Below are 21125 nucleotides of genomic sequence, written 5' to 3'. Positions count from 1 at the left end.
CAGACCAACTCCAACCTATGTTCAGTATTGTCACCATCAGTTTGTATGCCTGTCTTGTCAGCAGGAAAAAAAGGACAGCAGCAGACTACCTGTCACCAGGCTGACTGACAGCAGAATATATTAAATCTTTGTTGTTTTGTCACTTTTGTACAATAAAGGTTATCGTGTAGAATTAAGTATAATATTCAAGTACTATTCAAAGACCTTTTCATCAATCTTTAACCAAATTCTATGAAACTGAAACACTAGCAGCCCTGTAGGCCAATACAGGAATTCTAAATGGGTACATGCATTGTTCACTGATAAATTAATTAATACAATTTGTGATATGAATCTAAAATGTACTCACATTTTATATGTTTTGGGCCATCAACTGCGTAACTGAATTGTTTGACAGTTATAATTGTGAATAGGGAATTAAATTCTATTATGTCTGCTGGCTCTTGGCTCTTAAGTTTTAAATTTAATTGCAGGAAACAGCGCAAGAATGCAGCAAAGAGCAGTTTTAGCATGTGTGAACCTTATTCGGGTTTACAGTTTGTTACCTGTGCTGTTTAGTTTCCTGCCATTGCTCTTATAAGTGTTATTTCTACATTCAATGGGGAAAAAAACACAACTTCTTACAATCCCAACAGAGCACTCTAGAAAGTTTTAAATTTTGGTTATGTCAGATCAGAAAATATTATCTGTTGGATGTGCAGTGCCTTGCAAAAGTAATCATACCCCTTGAACTTTTTTAGGTTTTTTTTCACATTACAACCACAAACGTAAATGTTTTATTGGGATTTTCTGTCATAGATCATTACAATGTGGCACATAATTGTGAAATAAAAGGAAAATGATAAGTGGTTTTCAAAATAAATATCTGAAAAGTGTGTTGTGGATTTGTATTCAACCCCCTTCACTCTGATACCCCTTACTACAACCACTTGCCTTTGAAAGCCTCCTAATTAGTAAATAGAGTCCACCTGTGTGTAATTTAATCTCAGTATAAATACAGCTGTTCTGTGAAGCTCACAGAGGTTTGTTAGAGAACATTAGAGAAGCGCAACCGCATCATGAAGTCCTAGGAGACACCAGACAGGTCAGGGATAAAGGTCTGGAGAAGGTTAAAGCAGGATTAGGTTCTAAAACATTATCCCGAGCTTTGAACATCTCACGGAGCACGGTACAATCTATCATCCCAAAATGGAAAGAGTGTGGCACAACTGCAAACCTACCAAGACATGGCTGTCCACCTAAACGAACAGGGCGGGGAAGGAGAGCATTAATCAGAGAAGCAGCCAAGAGGCCCATGGTAACTGGTGGTGGGAGAATCTGTCCACAGGACAACTATATTAGTTGTGCACTCCACAAATCTGGCATTTATGGAAGAGTGGCAAGAAGAAAGCCATTGTTGAAATAAAGACATCAGAAGAGATGGACACAGCAAATGTGTGCTCTGGTCAGATGAGCCCAAAATTGAACTTTTTGGCCTAAAGGCACAATGCTATGTGTGGCTGAAACACTGCAGATCACCCTGAACACACCATCCCCACCGTGAAACATGGTGGTGGCCACATCCTGTAGTGGGGATGCTTTTCCTCAGCAGTGACAGGGAAGCTGCTCAGAGTTGATGGAAAGACTGATGGAGCCAAATACAGGTCAATCTTAGAGGAAAACCTGTTTGTCTGCAAAAGACTTGAGACTGGGGAGGAAGTTCACTTTCCAGCAGGATAGCAGAAAAACAATTCATCATTTTCCTTTCACTTCAAAATTATGTCTATTACATAAAATCCCAAAAAATACTTTTGTGTTTACATTTGTGGTCGTAACGTGACAAAATGTGGAAAATTTCAAGGGGTATAAATACTTTTGCAAGGCACTGTATTAAAAGGTGTTTGCATATTAAAAAGTTTGTTATATCCTAAATAACATAAATGTTTTGTTTACAGCTCATTTGTGTTTGTTTCCTTCCAGTTAACACAGGTTTAAAAATATTTTTGTGGATGATAGTAATACCAGCAATACCATATGCAGTGATTCTGCCTATTGTAGATTAAATTATAGTTTTTACAGTGTCCTTAACACAAAGGTCAGACGGGTTATTTAGAAAACACATCCGATACAAAAATCAACACTGTTTAGTTTAGGATAAAGAGAATATTGACCCCTGAGTACTAAGAGAAAATGAAAAGTGCACAGGAAAAGGAAACTCGAACTAAAATAGAAAAATCAAGCAAATTACCACCTACACTGTTTGGCAGGTAAAACCGAGTGAAGCACAAAATCACTGCAGCAATTAGAGCTGAACGACCGAGATGAAGGTAAAATTAAACACTTTACTGCTTCAATACCTGCATATGTCATTGTGATATATTTTGCAGTTGAGGCATGTTGATACCCAGTATATTTTCTGACACCTTTGTGCAATGTCACTGTGCTTCAGGCTGTGATCAGACAGGAGGCGTTTTTTTAAGGTGTCGCTGTGAATGTTTAGTAAAAGAAGGAGCTAAAAGTATTTGCTGAACATTTCTTTATCCCTGTTGCTATGCAACAAAAAAAAATTCATTATTTTTAGAGATTGGCATTTTTGTGTTTACTAGAACTCTGTTTACTACTGAAACTGAAAACAAAGATTTTGAGAGCGAGAAATTATACAGCAATTTACATATATTTGTTACCAAAATACCAACTAAGCTCAAAGGAACACAATGTCTCAACCTAAGTGTGCACCACACCACATTTAGAAGTGCATTTACTATTAATGATGAGCAATCACCTTGACACTAGTATGTTTTCTGTAATTCTGAGGGAGCTTTGTGAAGTCTTAAAAAATAACTCTTTGGCTTGTGTTTGGAGACTACATATTTTAACAGAGAGCCTGTGTCCACACTGGATTAGGGAGCATTACTAAGAATAAAGACTCTAAAGAATATCTTAGCTCCTACTGTATTGATTTTGAGCTTTTTATTAGGCTGTCTTAGCAAGTCATCCATCTTTGTGGAGCTGCAGGACTATAGAGGATGGTGATGCAGCTAAGGCTGCTTGGTAACCGATTAAATAATATTTTGTCACTTTTAAATTTTATACATTTTTATTTTTAACAATCCCCATACTGGCACTTAAACCTGAAATGAATTGCGTCACTCACTCACGGAAAGTGTCTCTCAGTCTGAAACACAGATTAGCCTATTCATCTGTGCCATAGATGTCCGTTGTTGTCAGATTACAATTAAAAACACATCAGCCAGACACGCAACTGTACTGGGTGACATGTTTCTTCGTTCTAAAATCTTTGTGAAGAAATGCTATATTAACATCACCCCAAATGCTCCAAATCACCATAACATAACAGTGGTCTGAATAAGCAACAGCTATGCATGGGTGAAATGGAATTATTATTATTAACAGACCAAAAATGTTGTAACGTGTCTAGCTGGTGTGTTTCCAATTGTTTCTGGACAACAATGGAAGACGGAAAAGAAAATGCTTATCCTTGTGTTTCCCAGAGGAAGAATTCTTTGTGTACTTTAGCAGTTTTCCATAAACAGACTAACATGACTCCCCCGCATGCACGAGCGAGATAAAAAGGTTTGCAACTCTTGTTCTTGCCCTTCCACGCAAGAAACTCTATAATAGCTTATGTAAATCTTGTTAGGACATGTGTTAAAATGTTGTTTGCTTTTCCTGTTATATTTAATGACACCAGAAAATGGCTAATTCTAGTTAAACTAGACTATCAGCCTATAGATAATAGCAAAACAGTTTTTAAAGTTTTTTTTTTTCACAGGTTGCTTATGTGCACACTGTAGTTACATATGGGAAGAGTAAAGATTACATATGCATTTTCATCTATTTAATGTTTTTGTTTTTATCTGACTGTCAGGTCAGTTTAGGTGCCACACTTAAACTTGTTTATATTGATTTAAAATGCATTGAACATTCTTTCTCCTTTCTCAAATCATTGTTTTCTACTTTTAAAAGTCTGAGGGGTTTAACTTCTATTGGCCTCTAAAAAGCAATAAAATGAAACAATGTAAAAAAAAACAAAAAAAAAAACATCCTTGGTTGAAAGTTACAATTGCAATTACAATTACATTTAGCACAAAGAGGCTAAAATGTAGAAAATCAACTGAGACTAAAATTACTACAAAATCTAAATCTATCTCAAACTTTCACATTATATCAGAATCATTTACTGTGGAGAAGCTGACGTAAGCTTTTTTTTTGTGGGAATTTTCCACAAAATCTATCCCATCTTGTTTTGGTAAATGTCTGAGTGAATGTTAGCACACCACTGACTTGACATTTAACTGAAATGTTTCTGATAAAAGAGAACATGCATGCGTGCGTGTGCACATCTCGCAGACTGACTGTTTGCATCAGAGCTGACTTCCCAGGAGACTGGTTGAAAACCACCTCCACACAAGGAAAACATGGTGTTACCATAGAATCTGTAGCTATGGGAAGAGAATTAGGTTTAACTTTACACAACTAAAAGGCAGGAGGAGAGCAAACACATTGAAATATAAGCTAAAAAGGGTATTTAATTTAAAACTGTTAATCTGAGAATTGTTACCTACAGTAAATTTGTAGGTAACAATTCTCCCGTCATCTGCTTTTACATAATTAAAGTGAATGGACTGTTTTAGAGTTTGTGTGCAACTCTACCTTTGTCATTCATGGTGGTGTCCGTAATCAAAACGAGAATTAGTTGGTCTAGAGACGACATAACCTCCCATGGTGAAGTTATCCCGTACATTTTAATTAGAAAAGAATATATCTGAGGTTTGAGTTTCGCTGAGAATGAAACCACAGGATGTTATTTATGTTATTGCTTCAAACAAGATGGGAGGTTGTGAGAAATTTTCCATCTGTGTGTACATGTGTGGGTGTGTAGAGAGTACTTTACTCAGCCCCTCAATGTAAACAGCTGAGTCTCTTGGCTACACATACAGCTGGAATCCCACACTTCATTTAACTTTTACACAGTAGCCAGATGAACCCATGAGTGAGATGGTCCTAGAAAAGATGCAGAAACTAACATGCACATGTCTTATCTGCTCAGGGAGACTCACATACACAACATGTTGCATGCTGAAAATTAGACTCTGTGATACACATTTACTCCAAATACAATCCAGTGTGCTATTTGACTATTATCATAAAATTGACAGCCTTCCCTCTGGTGGAAATCACATTGATGAGTAGAAATAAATGACAGACGCACACGCGCTAACCCACACACACACACAAAGTGTAAAAATAAATCAGGGTGACATAGCAACAGACTCTAATAAAGCATGTGATATCTCAAAGGGACTGACTGCAATCTTATCTACTGACTTTCGAGACATGGCTGTATGAATCCTGTGTACTGGGTCTCCGAATAATAAAGCGAGTGCTATGCCTACAGAGATATGTACAATAATCCACTGTCTGTCACCGCATTGAGCATTGCATTGTGCATCAAACATGAACAGTAGTAAATAAGGTAATTAATATTCTGTTCTGGGTGTACTCTATACATATTATTTATATATATATATATATATAAATAATATGTATAGAGACAAAAGACTCTTCACAATATCAGCTTTAAACTATAAGACAATGAGCAACTTTCATAAGCCCCCATGGACCAAATTTTAATGTGATCAGTGACATTGTAGATGAGACAACCTACTACAAACACACAGCAAAGTTGGGTATTTTCTAGTAGAACACAGCAAAGCAGCCACAGCAGCTTCAAAAAATGGCAAACACGGTAGATGCTGTGCATCACAAACTTGCACCATTTAAAACTGGAAATTCTGTTATTTCAAAGTTATTTCAATACACAAAGTATAATATACATTCAGTCATTTACCAGATGCTTTTATCCAAAGTAAATTACAAGTAAAGAACACACACCAGGGACAGCTTAAGGTTTAGTGCCTTGAACACTTTGACTGACTGACTGACTGACCGACACATACTTTATTAATCCCCGGAGGATTGTGTTGCACTAGCTGTTACATATAATATTACAGTAGAGTTAAAGGTAGAGCCTTATCACCATCCTCTAGAATATGCAGAATACAAACAAACAACAATACAAACACCCAGTCACAAATACCCTAAATGCCCCCTGTATAAATGAAAGCAGGTCCAGCTTTAAGTGCCATTAGTAAATTGACCAATGTATAAAAACTGCTGTAATGGTCAGAGACTTAGAAACTGTTTTCCCTAACTTGCTGTAGCCTATATTCTTGCTGTTGACATTATTTAGTAGCAGCATTGCAAATCTTTACAACTAAACCTGAACCTAGCTGTTCATGGCTGATACTAATGTGCACCATCTTGCTGCTCTGGACTCTACTACGCTGAGATATGGCTCATTCAAAGCAAAATGCCAGAAAGTCAGTGGTAGACCATTTGGTAAAGTTATGCTGAAGACACACCTGAAACATGTCACTGGCCACCAATACCGACCTTAAATATTAAACACAAATAATCTTTGTGAGAATGACTGGCAGGAACTACGTATTAATAAAAAAGACTAGAATCTTTACACAGGACACACTTAACTCTGGCAACTGTCAGCGCCAACCGAGCCAGACTGGCACTGGCCGCCCAGGTCCGACCTATTATTATGACCAAATCACATTCATAGTCAGCTGTACAGTTAAGTGTGTGTCAGCCTTCACTCAAGCTTTAGTTGCTGGAGTATTTTCATGTTAGTTTAATAAGTAGTACCAATGGAGTCAGAGTGAATGATGAAGTAAAAACTTTTAGCACAGGAATTTAAAGAAAGCCCTTAAGTAAAACGATTACATGACCTGATAGTGTGATAATTATCAATATTCACTGATTTAAATTTTTTTTATCACAGATTGCCCAGCCCTGTTATTCACCATAGTCCATTTCATCTGATAGTCTATATATCTTTTACATTTACCTTAACCAATATGTATTTTAGTTTTGCTGTTTTTCATATCGTTAAACAACAATACTTTTCATTGGATGCGTTAGAACTTGAAACAAAGCACTTGTTGCACTGTCAAACAACACCTAAAAAGCTCCTTACACACATTGTGGTCACTAAGATTTCACAAGCTTTAATCACTTTCTTTTCTGTAAATTTCTGATACTCACAGTCTGACACTCACACCAACTTCTCACATCCTGTTTGTCAGCTGTGTGCAGGTGAGAAAGTAAAAAGGATATGAACTCCTCTCTCAGGCTTTCTGTTTTCATTCGTCACACAGCTACCTCTGTCTCTTTTCATGTGCACCTTTATCCCCATTTGTATGATTCATTTTGATGAGACTACAAAGAAACTCAGAAGATAAAACTCTTAGACAGAGATCAAGGCGGCAGTGTGAAGCAGCCAGGAGGAGGATTTTCTCTGCACTCAATACTGAACCCCTGGCTTTCATATATAGACTTGTTTTTGGAAAGAATTTTAAGAAACTTTTAATTTTACTATGATAATTAATACCATTTGTCCTCTACACATACAGTGCATCCAGAAAGTATTCCCCGTGCTTAACTTTTTCTACATTTTACGTTACAGCCTAATTCCAAAATGGATCAAATTCATTTTTTCCTCAAAATTCTAAAAACAATATCCCATAATGACAACGTGAAAGAAGTTTGTTTGAAATCTTTGCAAATCTTTATTAAAAATCACATGTACAGATGGCCAGATGGAAACCACTCCTCAGTAAAAGTTACATGACAGCCCACCTATAGGACTCTGAGTATGAGGAACAAAATTCTCTGGTCTGATTAAACAAAGACTGAATTCTTTGGCCTTAATGCCAAGTGTCATGTCTGGAGGAAACCAGGCACCGCTCACCAACTGGACAATAGCATCCCTACAGTAAAGCATGGTGGTGGCAGCATCAGGCTGTGGGGATGTTTTTCAGTGGCAGGAACTGGGAGACTAGTCAGGATGGAGGGAAAGATGAATGCAGCAATGTACAGAGACGTCCTTGATGAAAACCTGTTCCAGAGAATCTGGACCTCAGACTGGGGCGACGGGATCTTTCAACAGGACAACGACCCTAAGCACACAGCCAAGATAACAAAGGAGTGGCTACAGGACAACTCTGTGAATGTCCTTGAGTGTCTCAGCCAGAGCCCAGACTTGAACCCAGTTGAACATCTTGGGAGACATCAGAAAATGGCTGTGCACCAACGCTCCACATCCAACCTGATGAAGCTTGAGAGATGCTGCAAAGAAGAATGGGAGAAACTGCCCCAAAATAGGTCCTGAGCTTATAGCATCATACTCAAAAAGACTTGAGGCTGTAGTTGTTGCTAAAGGTGCTTCAACAAAGTGTTGGCGGCAAAGGCAGCGAATGTACAAATACATTTGTAAAGATTAAAAACTTCTTTCACATTGTCATTATGTGACATTATTATTATTATTTTCCTCAACACCTTGAGGAATTTAATCTATTTTAAATAGGGCTGTAACATAACAAAATGTTTAAGAAGTTGAGTGCTGGAAAAATGACAAAATTCAAAATCAGTGACAAACAATCAATACAAATTATAAATCAGTGTTTCCACACTTGAATCTAAACTATGTCAAACTCCAAGAAAACTATTGAACACATAAAAATTGTGGATTCGTGTTATTAGATATACATTTGTTTTAAATTTGGCCAAACATAGCTCCGCTTTGTCACACTTCTCAGTGTTAAATTGTGATTTTCTGGCTCCAGACCTGTTATTCTAACCTTTAGGTTAAATGGTTAATTGGGACAAAAGGACAAACTGTCTGTAGTGGAGTATGGTCAGCATGTTGACTGCTGGACAGCCAAGAGGATTAGTTCTACAGTTTGGACCAGGTAAACAATGTCCCAGATTACCATCAGCTAATTAAGGCTCAAGACATTCTGTAAAGGTGATAAAGACGGACGGGAATGGTGGAGACAAGACAATCTTACATCCGCCTGCAGACAGTTAACATGAGACAAAGAGACATGCTGTTGAAATGTCAGGAGCACAGCTTACTCAGGAAAGCTGTACAAAAAATGTCTACCTCATCTAGATAAGTCCACGGATGTTAATGGACACAGCGTGGTAATCAAGCTTCTTCTCAGTGTCACACTCATTAATCAGAAGTGCACATGTTTAGAGGAAACTTATTCATTGAATGTTAGGCATTTTCTAACCCTGTCTACTGTTAAATTATCTCCATTAATGATGATGCATTCATCTGTGTAGTAAGGTTTGAACATGGATGTGTTGTGGACACCTTAAGGCTCACCTAATGGCATGTGCACAACAGTTGGACTGGAACACTAATTAAGCCTGACGGGAGAATGCAACAAATATTCTGTGCGACTTGGGTTTTCTGTGCAAAGATGTGGCTTTTCTACCAGTACTGCAGCTAGACCACTTACATGTCCCATCAGCTCACTTTGGCTTTTAATTCCAGAAGAAGATGCTATAATGACCTGTAGTAAAGGTATATTCATTAACAGAAAATCATCCTCACAGTTCTCAACAGCCCCTCTAGGATTTAGCCGACTTTAGCTGAACTGTTAATCAAGAAAATTGTGATGAAAGTTGGATTTTACTTATTATTATGTTGCACAATTTTTTTTTCCAATAAAATTGTTGCAGCAAGCGAAAATAGCAAAAATTCAAAGGTAACTTGTTCCAGTGAGAATACACTTCACTGTTCTTTGTGTTCTTTGTAACACGTGCTTTTTGTCATGCGAATAGACAAGCACATCTCCATCGCTACCATAACTTTGCCACTAACCATGGTTTTTTAATGTAATTGACCTTGATTTTTTTTTTGGGCACTGACAGTTGATCTGGATGCGACTCTTTCTGTGGCAGTGAATTGTCTTATCCATTTCCCAGCTGTGTTTCTGATAGAAAAGTGATTACCATTGTTTGTGTTCCACCACAATGTTATACGCAGTACAAAACAGGTTACCCTTGCTTTCATGCAGAACCTCAGATAACTGTCTGGCACGATCTTTGTCAATAAAATTTGTTGGCATCCAACTCTCCCAGGAGTCATGGCAGTGTCCTGCACAGTGGCTCCATGAAGCCCTACTGACTTGACTCCCTGACTACATACATAATATCATGATCAACCAGTATTTCTTCTCTTCTTTTTTTAAAAAGTGTTTTACTTAACAAAGTAGCACAACAACCATTTGCCACCTTTTAGCCACTGCTAAGTGAGGTCCTACTTGTGAAGGTGCAAGGTTACATAGAAATCACATGTATTTGTGGAATCCATTATTTGTTAATGCAACATCACAACCTAGAGGATCTGACGCTAGTTTAAAAAAGCTAGTTTAAAGGACTGTCTAGCTGGACATTGTGGTAATACCCAAATTATACCCATTCCTAGTCAAAGCCAAACAAAACTTTGCTCCTAAATGTATACTATGCATTATTAAATGCTTCCTCATTGTGTCTGATTTGTTTCCTGTTCCTGAAGGAATTTTATCACCTGTATTCTGCTTTCAACAAATGAAATGATGGAGGTATTTTGGTTTTCCTGCACCAACCCAATGTCAACTACTTGGATAATTGTCTACACACAATGCTACTTAACCTTCCAGTGCATGACATGTTTGTCAAACAAAAGCTTCAAGAGCAAAAAGCTGTATTAGTAGCAGTTAAATCCCTAACAATACCCATTCTTAATCATGTGACAGAGCCAGTTCTACTTCTCCTAAAAACTTGACTACTTGACTACTTTCCCTCTTCGAGTATTTTTGACACATAGCTTGTCATTAAGAACTAAAAGTCCCCTGAGTGTCAGCATGGCTGTGTTTCCCTGACACATCCCATTCAGAGTAGCAGTCTGTTTGGCTGAGTGAAGGCTACTAGGATCTTGTGAAGTGTTGTGATGAGCGGCTAAATGCCGGGGCTAAACTGGGGCTAAATGCCATGTTGAAGAGGAAGAATGTTTAGAGTAGTCATCCCCATCGTTGACAGGTTGGCCCCTCACCGCCACACATCTGCAATTACGACTCGCCTTGTCACTATAGTCAGCTCAGCGCCGGCACCACCGTGCCCACTGCTGAAGCGGAACAAAGGGGCAGAGAATGCATGACTTGCCATCCATTCAGCAGGACTGAGCTGCTTGCTTCGCCTCGCCCTCGCCTCTCCTGCTTGGCTACCCAGGCCTGACCCAAATATGACATCCCTGAATGAGACATGGCTTTAGCAGCACCTGGGGAAGTGGCAGCTCTTCCTCCAATCCCTCAATTTGTTTCCTTTCTATTTTCCTTTCTTTCTCTAGTAATCTTTTGATTTCGGTTTCTACCTGTGGTTTCACTGTCTAACTTTGCCACATTTCTCACCTGCTCTTTGTCAGATCGCTGTGTGCTTAAGCTGATGGTGGCAACATAATACTACCCTGAAATGTCTCAAATGTTCAACTTATCTTAATGCCACAGGTCTTATCTCTCTCTACTTACTCTGCTAATATGCCAGCTCTTGGTGAAGCAAGCTTTCTAAATGAGTTGCATCTCATTCCTTTCCCGGTCCAGAAGTTCTCTGGTTGGTCTATTTATTTACTCCTTCTTTATACTGTAAAAACACTGAGACTTCATTGAAGGGCCTTTTAAATTCTTTTTCAAAGGCAAATGGTCCGTACAATTACAACAGGTACGTAAAAACAATTTCAATGAGATTCTTTTAGAAGTGCCTGACCATCAACTATAATGCCTCTGGTTCACAGTCATTTAGTTTTTGTTTTACTGTTGTCTAATGAAAACACAATATTAGCATTTAAACCTTTAACCACCCAAGATTACCAGCAGTTAAATTCAGAAAAACTGTGCTGTTTATATGAGCGAACACAGAGCATCTAAACTCTCCCTTTAAGCTGGGGCCCACACTGCAGGATAATGAAGTTGATTTTGGGCTCGATTGATCCCTTCAGACACCCGGATCGTATTTGACCAGTTTATGGCTGAATGATGCTGCAGTGTGAGGTGGTTACGGAGAACATCTTAATGCTCCAAACAGACTCTCAACAATGACGAAAACGTAAATATCAAATGTATCAAATCTTTGATATTTGTAAAATCCTGTAATGACAAACCCACCAATTTTGTGTATTTGTAGCAGTAGCTGAGATTAGCTACTTTTTTTCCTCCCACACCTCCATGTTTGTTTTCTTCTGAAGTCATGCTTGATCACTTGCTGTATAAACAGCAAGTGTGTGGTATCCACTTTTTGACTGTATCGTCTAAACTGTGCATTCCTAAGATTCAAATGTTGAAAATTGGCTGAACTACTTCAGTGTCTGCGATCTCCAATGCATGAACAAAGAGTTTATATTTAGTAATTCTTTAGTGTGCACCACGTCTTCTGGTCCCTTCAATACCAGTTTTTGTGAGCTAGAGTTGAAGAATAAAATATTTAATAGACATTTGCAGTGTTGTTGCAGGGATCTGACCTTTGACCTTTTTATTGTCTTATTACTAAGCGTGCCTGCAGTGCCATGTTAGTCATAAACAAAAGTCCAATGATCCCATAAACAGTAAATGACTCCTATGTGGCAATGCATGTTCATAGAGACATAAAAGCTAAATAGACTCTAATAGCTCCATAAAAGTGCAATAAATTTAACAGAGCCATAATTTTGGATGAGTTCTCAGTATGTTAGTCATTTAAATGTAACATAAATTGTACTCTGCTTCTCTTCAAACCTTCATTTTTCAAAGAAATTACAGCATTTTCAGTAACATTTTATTTTCTCTACAAGTGAGATTTCCTTCTGCCTATAACAGTGGTGCAGTTCAGTCCTGACTAAAGAAGATGTGAAATGTTTTAAAGAACTTCAGGCCAATCCAGTTGACACTAAAAGGCCCACTTATAACCATGGATAACCATGACTAAAATGACTGACGTCCAAGCACGTATATGCTTGAATAATATTATGTCCTAAAGTAATATTTTTTCAGCTTACTTTTTAGTCCCCTTTATTTTATAATTTGTTCAGTATAGTTGCTATGCAACATTCTTGTTTGTCCATTTGTCACATTATTAAACAGTATAATTATCATTATGGATTTATGCTAAAACTTTTTAACAGTTATATAAACCTAAGAAATTATAATAGATATAAAATTATTTAGTAATTTTTTTCCATTAAATAAAAATGTAACAAAGACTTAATAATGACAAAATAAAAATGATCACATTTACCAGAAAATTGGATTTATCATAAGCACGTGTACCATGTTATCATCCTGTACATTTTTCATTAGGCCTTCTTTCCCAGCTTTCACACCCAAAAAATTCAAACTTCTCTCTGTGCATCAGTGATACCCTGCCTCTGGCAACTGCCTGCCAGTATGTTGTAGACGAGTAAGGCCGTCCCAGTGCTGAGGGCCATCACTGTCAGTGCAGTGACATGACTGCATGTGACAGGATAAAACACTGCAGAGGAGCTATATACATTAGTTTCTGTCATGCACATGCTCCTACACTGTAACTGGGCGAGTTTTTACAAATGCATCGTTGTAATGTCATTTATTTTTATTGAGAACATCTTGGATTTCTAACACAAACCTCTGGTTAAAGGTAATTATGTATTTAGATGATAAATTAACAATCCAGTCACAAAATAACAGTAGAGTTTGTTTTCACAGATGGAAGCTGTGAAGAGTTTAAAACATTGATGATATGAATGCCTTTCTCACACTCAGACATGTTTGTGCCATGGGCCTCAGGGCACTTATCCAACCCTACAGAATAATGGAAAAGCAGCAACATGATCCCATTTTCTCTAAGTGTCAGTTTGTGGACATCATATACAGTTTGCTCCAATAAATATAAGTAATGTTCCCAATTTGCTTTTTACACCAGCAATGATTCAATAACCCAATTCATTACTGATTGATCGACTTAGTAGTTACAAGAGAATGCTGAACATTTTTCAGATGTGAAGGTTCGAGGTTATTTTAAGATTTGTAAAATACTTATCTGGGTGGAGCGTTTCCCCCAGATAGCTTTTGTTGGTCTGGATGTGCTGTAAGGATCTACTGAAAGTGCAACAGCCACTGCAACAAGCTGTCACCAGACTGATTCATGCCAGCAAATGTAAGTGGCTCTGTATGCACAGTTTAAGTCAGCATGACCTTTTAAACTGTTAAACTGTGCACCCAGTGCCTCTGTGTTCCAACTGCAGCATCAAGAATATCCAATTGTTTAGCATGTATACTAGGTTGTTACAAGCATGTGGAATCACTTGAAGCACAGTTTTAGTCTTTTTCAGGTTTGATACAGCTGATATTTTCTGCTGATTTTTATATTCCAAACTGTGCAAAATGACAAAGAGCCAGTTGTAACAATCAGATGAAAAGACTTATGCAATAACAGGTAACTGTGCTGTGATGTACCCACTTTTTCAAATAATGACAAAAATAGCAAAATATGATACCAGCCCATCATTTCAACAGCATGTGGTTCTGTGAGGCATTGGTTTATTGACTTTTTTTTAATATCATGAATGGAGAAAAGCTTCAGATCTGCCAAACGTTATGATTGCAAATTTAAGCCCTTTTGGGGGATGATCACAGCTTCTAATGATAATCTCCACAGATGTGCCTGCTGCTTAAGAAATCTTTAATTAGGAAAATGCTTGCAACTGGATGGAAAAATGCTGAAAAATAATGACTCATGACAGAGCTTCCCTCCTTTCTTCTGATACTTTATCAACACCCACAACCAAAAGATCTGCCTGCACGGTCACGCTCCTTCACAGAGACCGTAACATGCAGGGTCAGCCACAGACTGGCAATCATGCACTCAGCATGTTGCTTAAGGACACTTCAGCAGAGCAGATGCTTGCTGTCAAGGGGCTTGAGCCACCACCTTCTAGTCAGAGAACACTCTCTTTAATCAGGTAATGTCTGTACTGTGGTATGACAGAGCCACCAGCATAAACTTATCATCCAAATGTGCCACGAATGACCTAATCTGTATACAAGTGCTCTTATTTGGAAACTAAGCAGGTTCCAAAAAGCAATGGTTGTTAAATTACACCCTTACCAGCTGCTAAAATCAATTTCACGCTGATGCAGTTTTTCACCGTTATCTCATCAGATGAATCTTTATCATACAGGTAGCTGTTTCACAGGACATTTAAAATTTAACATACAGTTGTAAGAAATATCTGTTTCTGTTTGTCCGCTGACGGCATTTTAGTTTACGATCAAACGATCCAACTTTTGTCTTTTAAATTGGGTATTTTTTTTAAATCCGATGTGATTTGGACATTATTGATGTGTCAGAAATCTGAATCACTAAAGAGTGGAAATGTCAAATTTATTCGACCAGCACAACCACAAAGGCAAACAATATGAGGAGTAGTTCATGGCATCGTGTTAGAGCAAAAAGTTGTTTAATTCAGAGGGGTTTTGTTTGTCAGTGGTTCTCCCTACGATAAATGAACAAAGTGAAATCATTGAATGATTAAAAAGCGGTTTAGATTTAGCATCAGGGTGGCTACTTAGGGAAATGTAAAGCAAACCACCTGAAACAGAAGGACAAAACTAAACTGTTCTGCGGCAGAAACACTGAAGAATAAAGGCTAAAGGCAACTACACAAGTAGATAAGTATTATTTTCATTTTCAAATACAGTTAGGTTTAATCAACATTTAACCTTAAAATGGTTAAGGCGTTGTCAACATTTCTCTCTTCAAAGATGAAAGACATGAAAAACAAAATGTCTGCTACTTTAAAAATCCAATCCAATCTCTGATGCTCTTCACGAACATTTCAATCTCTGTCCTTGGTTGGAAATCTTTTGAAGTATTTCTTTCATGTCTACGTGTCCTTCACTAAACAAGTCCCTTTTTGCTTCTGTGCTGTGAAAAACACTCTAGATTCCCTTTTGATGAGAGTTAAATAACAGAGAAAAAAAAAAAACACCAAGAGCCGCATGAATCTACTTTGCAAGTTGTTGCACAGAATTTTACCTCACATCACACTGGTGGAGTGAGACACATGTCGACCCTGTGATGTGGACCAAAACACACATCACTGCCGACAGGTTTCCCTGGCAACTGTTACCTTTCTTGAATTAATGCCTGATTTTTTTTTTTATATATATATATTTTTTTTTTTAATAGTTGTCTGTTATCTGACGTGCACCTAGGTGTAGTTTCTTTAGAAGAGATGGTACAGACACTAATGAGAAAAAAACACTTTCCAGCAGGGATCTGCTGCACGACAGTAGCTGGCATCTTTTCCCCAGATGCTCTCACCCACAGGCGTTAAATGATAGTTAGGTCTGCAGAAGGAGCTTGATGCTCTCTGTTTACCACCAATGGCTAAATTACACAAAGCCCAGTTATAAAACTCCTTAAAAAAGGAGTCCAGATCTACAGCGTTTTGTGTTTTTATTAAAGGTTTTAGAAGTGTTGTGTGTTAACCTATAGTCATGTTTTTCCTGCTTTGGCTTCAGTGTGAAATGGTATTTATAGGCCTTTTTTTTTTTTTAGACGTGGGCTTTTTTAAATGCTGTTTTTACATCTTGTCAATACTCGTACCCAGTAGACACAGCAGACGACTGTATTAAATTGTTGTCATATTAATTCAAAAACCTACCGCAACAAATCACATGATGCAAACTAGCTTTCAGTGATGATGAGCAGATTTCATGTTTGCCATGTTCATTATCTTAGTTCAGCATGTTAGCAAGGTAACATTTGCTAATTTGCATTAAACACAAAGAACACACCTGAGGTTAATGTGAAATTCGGTAACTTTATGGGTATTAACAATTACAATTACATTTCATTCAGAGGGGAACAAGAAAGTGTTCATCAAATTTTCTGATAATCAGTCCAAAATCACAGATCTGACAGTTAGAAAGGCCAGTAACATTTTGGTCAAACCCTTTTTGACCAATATCAGTAATAATTGGACCACGGATCTGATGTATGAACGAATATCGCAGTGCAAACCAATCCTTCACGTTGACAGAGGTAACGAGTGCTTGAGCAGGGAAACGTATCGATATACAAATAGCTCCCTAATGGTCTTTCTACATCCATTCTCAGTGAGTTGAAACGGTTCATGTGGAGTCAATTGAGATTTATATAACAGAACCAAATGTATCCTCAGCTTTATAGAACTGATGGAAAGATTTGTTTGCATATTTCTGTCTTTCTGCTAACAGACATCTGAACACCCCAGCCCATCTCATTTTAAACTCCCTGCTAATGAATGAAAAATAAATAAAAGACCAGTGAATCACTTTTATGGACAGTGTAGCAGAAGAGCATGTATGAATTAATGAGAATTAGATACTGGTGTACAGCATGTTGCCCAACTCTGAAAAAAATTCCTCATTCTTCTGGATTTAAGTCATAGAAATGACCTTGATGTTTTGCGTTCTTCTGTGTTTTTTGGCCCGTAGATCGTGTACTTTAGAGCTGAGCTAACTAGTTTCCCCATGGCTCCCTGCACATGTGGGGGTAAAAAAAAAAAAAAAAAGATCCTACAGCTACTCACATTATTAAGTACGGAAAAAGAGTCTTCAGATCATCCTTTGTGCTCAGCAAACATTTCCACTCACCTCTGTTTTACGGCTGTGCTTTGATTCCTTGTATCAAATGCCACATATCACACCAAACCAGATTGAAAGCTTTGCATAGTTCAACAACAACAAAAAAAAAACATCTTTTTAAAAGCTTTATTAAACCAGCAGTGTTACATCTCACGTGTCAGTTAAGGGCTTATGATCAGCCTGTGTTTTGGCATGTAGCAGTTGTATGTTGGTGAGGGTGTGGGCAGGTGTGAGGGAAGGAGGTGTAGGGTTATAGCAGCTCCTGCAGGCTTCCACACTGCAGTGAAAAGCAGAAAAAAAAAGTAAGAGGGAATATGTCTCTGTTCATTGGCTTTTGTGTGGGTGTCAGTGATAGACATTTGTTGCTCCTTTGCTAATAACACCTCCTAGTAGCTCTGAACCCACGCGCCACTCAGACACTTTAATGCAGAGAATGAATGTGTCAGTCAGCCACATCAAACATTCATGAGATTATAAAGGCGTTTTAGAATGTAACATGTCATGCAGTGACTATAGAGGGAGTGTCAGTAATTATCCAGCAACATCTAACACTAACAGAAACATCTTTTCTAGATTTAGACCGATGGAACAGCTGTTGAGATCTGGATGTAACACATTTTCCTTTTACTGAGTGTGAGCTGTCCAACCTCGTAGTTTCACTGTAATACCACACACTGACATTCAGAGAATGCAGCTGAAACCAGACACTGAATGCTAAGGAATCAAGTTCGTACTGTTCAAACCTCTAATACTATACTTCAAAACCAGCACTCATTTAATATATTGTTTCTGGACATATAGGTCCAACATACTAGCTTTTGTTTTTTCTTAAGCTTTTACCACTATGGATTTCTGAGGCCTGTACTGATGTGGATATTTAAATGTTTCTGCACCTTGAAGTTTTGTTGTTTTTTTTTGCTTTTTTTAATTGGCTCAAACATCTACTTAGAGTCAAAGATGAACTGATCATTATGGACAGATGTGCATATGAACTGGGACTTGCCAGAAAGGCAATAAATGGAGAGTTTAATGACGAGACTAAGACACCGTGGGAACATTTTAAAGTTTAAACATCGAGTTGTTATTTACTTATTCCGTTAGCGGTTGATTGTTCTGACATTATTCTGTTATGCTGGACTCTGAAATACATTCTAGCGAACACAGCAGCTCAAAGAGTTCACAGAAACGTCTCCTTATGAGGTACTTATGACAATATGATTGCATTTTAGTTCAGCATATTACTGAGGCAATCTGCTGCGATGCCTTAGCTGTGAATACAAAAGTTAATCAGTGGCTTAATCAGAAGGTAACAGTTTTTTGTGAACATGACATGCAGCGGAAACAAATCTTCTATCGAGTGTATGATGTTAAGTGTCTTTCTGCATACATTTTCACGCTAATGAGGTACAATGATTTTTTTAAACGTCTCGATCACAAACCATTAGTAGCATGAGCCGACATGTTCTTTTTGAAGACAAGATGACCAGCATTTGTTCAAAAAGACTCTTTCTTTGCAGTTTTTTGCTCAAGGATTCAGTGATTCATTATTAAATATCTTCTGGAAGAGGGCTAATGCTGTGGCTTACCACAGGCTGGAGTGAAGAGACATCCACATGCACATCCACTCTAGACAAACAGCTCCACTCTGACATCTGCAGCACCTCCAGTTCCAAACGTCAGGATTGAAAAATGGTTGCAGATTTTTGTCCTCACTTGCATGGGTTTTAATGTAACAGCGAGTTAGATTTTCCAGCAAAAGTAGCAGAGTAGAGGGAATTACTCTAACATGTTGTTACAGAAATGACAAGCTCTGTGGGCCCCAGAGGTTTGCTGCAGCCTGCATTCATCAAACCAGAGTTGACAGATCACCGGGTTTATCTTGCTAAAGATCTACGCATGCACTGCTGCTATTAATAAGCGAAGGACCTTTGCTTATGCCACACAGATTCTGGTGAACCCAAAATTCATAATAGACCCCCCAGGCTTTATGTGATCAGAGGAATGACGAACCAGAGCCAATCAAAAGTGTGTACAAATGTTTGTCTGCCGAGCTATTGTTTATGTTTGAACCAACAGTTTCCACATGAGCTCCGTCTTGCACCAATTGGCTCATGCACCCATGAATGAACTAACAGCTTCACTGAGCAGTGGTCTTGCCTGCTCCGTGGGATTAGGCCATGAGCCCCTGAGTGCTGGTGACAAACTGGAAACTAAAAGGCCAACAGCATATGGTCCAGGGGCTTATGGGATTACCCAATTAACAAGGTGACTCAGAGTGCTGCAAATCTGCAAAATGTTCCGCTGGAGTATGGACACACTGAGAGCCACGGAGGGGAGCCTCATCTTTTGAGCACCCCTGACCCAATTAAACACACACAGTTCACGTGGTTTTGGTCAAGTCAGGTCTAATTGTATTAAATGTGGAGCCAAGCTCGCTAAGACTGTCCGTGTGCTCCAAAAAAGACCTCCACAAACCAGGCACCAAGGACGTGAGGCTGTCAGCCAGAGGTTCATTAATAGTAATTACTCTGACACAAAGTGCGCCGCGGGCACAAACACCACCTTCAAGTGTGCTGCGGATCAAAAAGCGCGCTGCGAGCAGGGACGTGACGCACGGGTGGGCTGCGTATCGGGGTGCGAGTGGACACATTTTCACGCAATAATAGAGAAACATTTGATTATTCACAATTATTCATTAAACGAAATTACGCGTGTTTTGGATAGATTTGATAGCGAAATTTCAAATCCACACAAATACCGATATCATATTTTAGTGATAGCGGTATTTGAACTGAATGCAGTTCATCTGTATTACGTATTATTCTCCAAAACCAACGAGTCCCACAGGACAACCCAACAGGATCCGCTCTCTAATGTCTACCTGATACGGTTCCAGAAGTTCTCATTCGCACTCTTATGCCGCTGGAATGTCAGTCCGTGCCAAGCCCGCACGAAACCGTCTACCTGCTTTACACTTGGACGCTAATGAGGACGCTTACCTTGTGGGAAAGCGTTGGGTTGCACCACATACAGGAAAGTGTGCAGCATGTGAAACAGAATCCCTATCGGTCCCGGTTCATAATGGGCCAGCGTTTCGTAAACTCCCGCAGGCACATAACCGAAATCCAACTTTCCCGGCGGTGGGAGTCTCCGCGGCTCCGTCTCTTGCTGGAGTTCGCCGGACGCTGAGAGGGACCCCAGCAGCAGGAGTAGCAGGATCCGAGATCTCCACATCGTGGTCAAGCAAATCCCCGGTTTGGGGTTAAACAAAGATGAATGGAAGCTCGAAGGTGACTGGATTCTTGTCTCGCTTTTCAAAGGGGAATAAAATAGTGAGCGTGAAAAGTGTCCAGATGGGCGGATCGCAGCTTTTTAAGTCCTGCTGCCCCCGGAGAGACTCTTCACGAGCATCGTTCCCCACGGTCTCGGCTCCCTGGTCGGACGTAAAGCGGGTGATATTGTCAACCGTCTTCGGTCTTCGATGCGTTCAGTCCCACCGAGATGAACGCGCCTGCCGCGTCCGCTCCGGCATCTGTGCGTTCGGGGAGGAGCTGCGTCACGGGAACGGGCGGGGGTGCGCGC

At 38.9% G+C, this 21125-nt stretch overlaps 1 protein-coding gene across 31 annotated transcripts in view; it reads right to left on the bottom strand.

Moving 5' to 3' along the window:
- The window catches only part of prom1a (prominin 1a), a 78615-nt gene extending 57554 nt beyond the window's left edge, over positions 1-21061 (bottom strand). For 12 of the 31 annotated variants that reach the window (XR_010915314.1, XR_010915325.1, XR_010915322.1 and 9 more), the window contains exon 1: positions 20543-21059. Coding sequence is in view for 5 of the 31 variants with exons in the window: in XM_067517973.1 (XP_067374074.1) it covers positions 20543-20777 (235 nt within the window). In the remaining 26 variants the exon portion in view is untranslated. Of the gene's footprint in view, positions 1-20542 lie in introns of all 31 variants that reach the window. The other 19 variants (XR_010915315.1, XR_010915318.1, XR_010915317.1 and 16 more) reach the window with 2 other exon arrangements.
- Positions 21062-21125: the final 64 nt, after the last annotated feature.

This window comes from Channa argus, chromosome 10, assembly GCF_033026475.1.
Source record: "Channa argus isolate prfri chromosome 10, Channa argus male v1.0, whole genome shotgun sequence".
NCBI classification, from domain to species: domain Eukaryota; kingdom Metazoa; phylum Chordata; class Actinopteri; order Anabantiformes; family Channidae; genus Channa; species Channa argus.
This window is presented reverse-complemented; position numbering and strand designations above follow the sequence as displayed.